Source organism: Cynara cardunculus, assembly GCF_001531365.2.
Source record: "Cynara cardunculus var. scolymus isolate 2C chromosome LG 1, CcrdV1, whole genome shotgun sequence".
Classification (NCBI taxonomy): domain Eukaryota; kingdom Viridiplantae; phylum Streptophyta; class Magnoliopsida; order Asterales; family Asteraceae; genus Cynara; species Cynara cardunculus.
Window position 1 is genome coordinate 1,508,931 of NC_037528.1, and position 6,037 is coordinate 1,514,967.

Genomic DNA, 6,037 nt, shown 5'->3' on the forward strand with positions numbered 1-6,037 from the left:
AAAGAAATATATTATTAAACAAAAAAAATTAAAGAAATACAAAAAAAAATTCTAAATAGTTAGTTTAGCATTGATATAATAATTTTTTTTCAATTCTTTATGATATCTTCATACTTATATCCTAGTTAAAAATAAAAACATCATCATTTTTTCAAAACCATATATAATCGTATTATAACATCGACTGAGACAAAAAAACACAAAACATTAAAGTCAAGACGTGTCTCGCTGCATTGTGCGAATACCCTTCTAGTAGAAAATAAACTATTTATAAATTATAGGAATAACAAATCACCAGATAAAACCAAACCAGTTAATTGAAGACCCTGAGCATCTAAAATAAAGAACGTGCTTGAAACTGGATTATAGTATCTTCCTAACCCAATAATACATGTTCCAAAATTTAATTCAGCATCTTCAAATCCTATAACCAGGTCCCCAAGGTTGAGGCTTCCTAAAGCACTGACCGAAAATCCATCATCGGCGCCAATATTTCTCCGAGATCATTTACCATACCTTCAAAGACGTTTCCGGGTTCAGGTCATGCCTGAACACAAAGTCAGGCATGACCTGAACTTGACAACTCAACCATCATTCTTTGTTTCTCGACAAAGTCAGGCATGACCTGAACTTGACAACCATCATCAAGAAACGAGGCGAGAGCGTGGCATTTTAACAGGTGAAAATGCAACAGTGAGACGGGCATGATCAGAGAGTGAGTAATCATCCGGCCACGTTCCTTTTTCTGCTTCAGATGGATAGAGTACCGCATTCTTCACGTTGTACCCTATAGTCAGTTGTGTGCCATTCACGACATCTTCTTGGATCTTGATTGCATCTTCTGTTTGTTCATACTTCATAGGTTTCCATATCCGTTGCTGCTTTGTCAAAGGCCGATATAAATTTAATACAGCCATAACCCGATACATAAACTTTATATAAAAAGGACTCCCATATATACCATCCTAGATGTGTACTCATGGACTTCAAAGAGCTTTAAAAACTACACGTATGCAGTGGTTACTTCTAAACTTGAAATTAAAGGGATAACACTTAATAAGTTGCTTATAAGACTTTTAGGGCCTGTTAGTTAACAGCTTAATGAGCTTCATGAGCCTCACAGCTTATTCTGTCAGCTATACATCACTGTTTGGTAGTGGCTTAATAGTATAGAAAGTGGCTTATTCAGTAAGTTTATTGGGGAAGTCGTATGCAGAAAGCCAAGTTTTTCAAAGCCTGCCCCTCCCACATGACTTAATGAAAAACCAACCAAATAACCCCTTAACTAAATGCTTTATAATACAGTATAGATATATACATACATACATATATATATATATATATATCTATACTATCTTATTAAGCAAATTTAGTAAAAGTCTTAAAGTCTTAAAATTCTGAATGACCAAAATACCCTTTATACTCACTTTTTCACCCACTCCTCTCCTCACATTCGCTCACACTCTCACAACCAATTTTTTTAAAATTATAATTTTAAATTTACATTTTATACCCCTATAATTAATTAATTAATTTACTTATCGTCATTTACTTTTAAATGTTTCATTTTAAACCTTTATCAAATTAACATAAATAATCGAATATCAATTAAAACATGTTTAAAAAATACATTTTTATTTTAACAAGTTACACCATTATAATCGTCTCGTTAATACCTTCGAAATGAGTCCAATATTGAATAGTTTTTGACTTAATTATATTATTATATATTATATATACTGTGAAAAAATATTTTTAATATTTATGATTTATACTTTTATAGTTATTTATTTATATATATACTATATATTTTGGGGTTAGGCTGTCCAAATTGCACTGTATAATATGTTTTTGAGTTTTTTTGATATATATATATATATATATATATATACATGTATTAATTCAACCTTAATATGAGTTTCTGGACAAAAAAGAGGGTAAGCAGTTGAAATTTTATTCTAAAACCCATCTTTTTTTTGTCTTTTCATGGCTTATGATCTGTCAAATTTGTAGTTTTTTTATTGGTTTTGAGTGTTTATCTTAAAACTCAAGTTTCTTGGTTCTTTGCTCTTGATGTAAATCAAATACATTTGTAGAGTCGTTTAAATATGTTGGATTTTAAATATATTGGATTTTAAACTGTCATACAATTTTTTTCATCGATAGTCTGTAATTGGAACCATAACTCTTATGTATTCAAACTGTATTAATATGTAAAGACCAAGTGTAACTTACATCATCGTTAAATCTTATCTTATAGAACCAGTGGAACTTCCAAATCGTTAAAATTCATGGCTCCCGCCGCATTGCGCGGGTACACAACTAGTATATATAAAATAACAAGTTCAAAGAAAACAAAGTTGGTACCTGGAATTCTTTATAATCAAGAACGCCATTGCCATCAATGTCGGCTTGAACCCAGAGGTCTTTCGTCTCCTCCTTACTGAGGCCATTCGGATGACCAATAAAATTAAGCTACATAAAAAGAGACATAAAAGGTTCACATTTCCGATGGAGGTGACATACTTTGTACAATTCTATACGATAATGTAGATACCTGGCGCAATGCTTCACAAAAACCCGAGTAAGTAATATAATCACCATCATTATCAGCCTTAAGAAATGCATATGCATCTTCTTCAATGAGTGAAGCCCGTCTCACATGATACTGAAAATAAAAAGCCTTGGTTAGAGAGGAATAATGTTATAATCATGCATATACATATATACAGAGAGAGGGGCTCAGAGGAAAGCCCCCAAAAAAAGAAAATTTGAGGAACACACCGGTAACGATTCATTTGTACGGTATGCACATGTGCATGCAAATAGTTGAAGTTATTTCTTGGTTTCTATGCACGTGTGCATGTTATGCATATGTGCATACTGGACAAATTCCTTACGAATTACTTGTATGCACATGTGCATACAGGGTGTTCCTCCACTTTTCACTTTTTTGTGGTTTTTCCCTGAACCTGACCCTATATATGTATACATATATGTAATGTCTTTTAAGCAAAAAAAATTAGGAAAAAAAAGGAAAGACCATCTTCAAATTAAGCATCAAAAAGATTAGAGATAACTCACTGCTTAATAACACTGGCAGCCAGCATCAGAAAGCGATGAGCCATACTGAATCCCCAAATCTAAGAGTTACTAACTTTCTTTCATAGCCATAGGTTAAAGGCAACTAATCACAAACAATAAAGTGAAATTAACAAGTAATTTTAACCAAAAGGTTGTGTACCTTGAATAGTCCAAAGACTGCGTCGCTCCAACTTGTTTTCAGTACTTTCCTGTACTTATTTGGATTAAGAAGCCATATGAAATCTACACCACATATGTTTCCTCGATGATTTCTATGGCTAACCCACTGCATAAAGGCGAAATCTTGATTATAAAATGCCATAAAGAAACAAGAGGATTACGAACAAGTGACTGAAATCAACCTTATGTGCATCAGCATCAGTGTACTGATGTGCAGTATCATATGATGACACGAATCCCTGTGATCTAAGGAACTTGAAAACATGGCCTCGTTTGCTCCCATTCCAGTCACTTACAATAAAGAAACATATAAAGATTATATTTAGCATACAAAGTAAATATAAGAAAGTTTCCTCAAAGTTTACAAGGTAAATAGACCAATATCATAATTACCCGCAAAGAATGATGGGCAACGGACTAAGATTGTTTTCTTTTTGATAAGCTTCAACAGATTGCAGGATCTTGTACACCTATTAAACCCACAATTGGTATTAGTACACTGATCAAAAACAGAAGATACCACAAACATTTCCATATATAGAGAGAGAGGGGGAGGCGAGGTTCAGGAAACCCAAAAAAATGAAAAACTGAGGAATACCCTGATAACCATTAATCTGTATGATATGTACATGTAGATACAAGTAGTTGAAGTTGTTTAATGCACGTGTAACATGTTCATACCGGACAAATTACTTGTGCATACAAAAATGGTTACCGGGTTGTTCCTCAATTTTTCATTTTTTGAGGTTTTCCCCTAAATTGGACCCTATGTATGTATGTATTAATATGTATATCATCATGGAGGATGGTTTACCTGGCGCAATCTCTCCAAACACATGCTCGAATCGTGTGGGAACAATAAGTGGGTGTTAACTATAAGAATTTCTTGGCAAGCAATGTTGTTTCTGCACTGATTGAAGGGGGCAATTACTTCAACATGTAAAAGCTGAGCAACACGATCTCCAAAATCATTAAAGAGGAACTCTCGATGGTCTATGACCCGAAAGTAATCTTTATGGACTGCTGTCAACAACCCTGTTATATTCCAACATAAAAACCTTAAGATTTGTAAAACATGAAAAGGGTCTTCAATTTGCCAATAATCAGAGATGATAATGACACCATTGGATATATATTTATAGTTTAAACCATATAGGAACATAACAGAGACTAGATGCCCAAATTGAATAAGTCCTTGTGCAGACAGATTCTTTCATTTGTTTGTATTGTTGGGTAGGTAATGCAGACAAATTTTCCTACTCAGCTTTACAAATAAGACACCAAAAGAAACAAAAAAGATTGAATCTCTCCTACTTGATCATATTCCCAATTACAAACAGAAAATGTGAAATCATAAACAAATTGCAATTGAGCAATAACTTACCATCACCACGATTGTTGGTACGTGCAAGCCTGAAATTGATGTATCCTGCATCACTAAGCCTTGTGTCATACATGTTAACAAGTTCATCGTTTCCAACCCAAAACTCCTATTTCAAAGTGAAAAAAGATGAATATTTCCATACAAATAAAAAGATAAGAGAAAAGGGTTTGAAAATATGAAAGTTATTGGAACCTGTAGACAGATGATTGAAGATTTTTCACACAAGAGCAAATCCAAAATCCTTTCATTCCTACTCAACCAGTACGCTCTGATTTCGCTTTCTCTGCAAGCAAGATCCTGTTCTTACCCAGAAATAGAGCATAATTTGAAAAAAAGAATCAAAACCCACCAAGATTCAAGAATAACATTTGCCAAGAAGGCAAAATCTTGAAAAGAAAAAACCCAAATAACACAACACCATAAATATTAAGGAAAGTTTTGAATTTGGTGTTGGAAGAAGTGAAAAGATTAGAGAAACAAGAGATGGGTTTTACCTGGTGAACAAGGCGTTTATAGATGGGTGCAAGGATGTTGAAGGTTGTGCATGAAAAAGAATTAGGGTCTGCAATGGCAGCATAATTGCCGATTCTTGAGACCCTTTTCTTGGCCATTCTCGTCTCCTTTGTTGTTTCTTGGGTGTTTATTTAAAAGAATGTGTGATTGATGAGCGATTTGAGTTTGGGTGGATCGGAATTTGAGGAGAAAATTAAGAAGAGAAAAGAAGGTGATTGGGGAGAAAATATCTGTTTGTGGAGGAAGACAATGGGCTCTCTTGTATTTCTGTGGGAGTACCGTGTTATATATATATATATGTACATATTTTTTGAGCTAGAATATGATAACTTTTAACAGTACTTCAATGAAACCTGCATTTAAGTATGTTTATATCAGGATGTTAATGGTTGGGTTGATTGGTTTCAAATCATTTAAACATCTCATTTAAATATAAAAAAATTTAAAATATAATTAGGATAATTATTAATAACTAATAGAATAATTAGTTATTATCTTTATAAAAAAATATATTATAAACCTAAATTAAATTTGTTTGTTATAAAAAAAAATACAATAACTTTTAAAAAAATTAATTTAATACTGATATCGATATTTTTTTTTAAAATTTTATGATATTTTTAAATTTATATTTTGTTCAAAAATAAAAACATTATCACTTTCTCAAAACCACATAAAATCAATATTTACTTAAAATTAACTATTTAAAATTTCTCATTTTTTGTGTAAATTTTTAATTTAATTTTTTTTTATTGTAATTTAATTTAGGTACAATAACGAAGTAATTTATATTTGATTTAATAATATAATTTTCTTATAAAGATAATAATTAATTATTTTGTTAAAACTCGATAAWTATMYTAATTATATTTTAGA

At 31.9% G+C, this 6,037-nt stretch overlaps 1 protein-coding gene across 3 annotated transcripts; it reads right to left on the reverse strand.

The window, feature by feature from the left end:
• Positions 1-239: 239 nt before the first annotated feature.
• LOC112522569 (uncharacterized calcium-binding protein At1g02270-like) lies at positions 240-5,426 on the reverse strand. Of its 3 annotated transcripts, none has more exons than XM_025131821.1 (10): positions 5,143-5,426; positions 4,841-4,945; positions 4,649-4,754; positions 4,079-4,299; positions 3,658-3,734; positions 3,447-3,555; positions 3,245-3,370; positions 2,558-2,668; positions 2,368-2,475; positions 240-878 (listed from the first exon to the last, which is right to left on the reverse strand). In XM_025131821.1, exons 1-10 carry the CDS (start codon positions 5,257-5,259, stop codon positions 645-647), a joined length of 1,314 nt encoding a protein of 437 aa, XP_024987589.1. In that variant the 5' UTR covers positions 5,260-5,426; the 3' UTR covers positions 240-644. The 3 variants fall into 3 exon arrangements, with proteins under 3 accessions (XP_024987589.1, XP_024987669.1, XP_024987753.1); XM_025131901.1 differs by having other exon boundaries at positions 4,841-4,931; positions 5,143-5,407; XM_025131985.1 differs by having other exon boundaries at positions 4,841-4,950; positions 5,143-5,152.
• Positions 5,427-6,037: the final 611 nt, after the last annotated feature.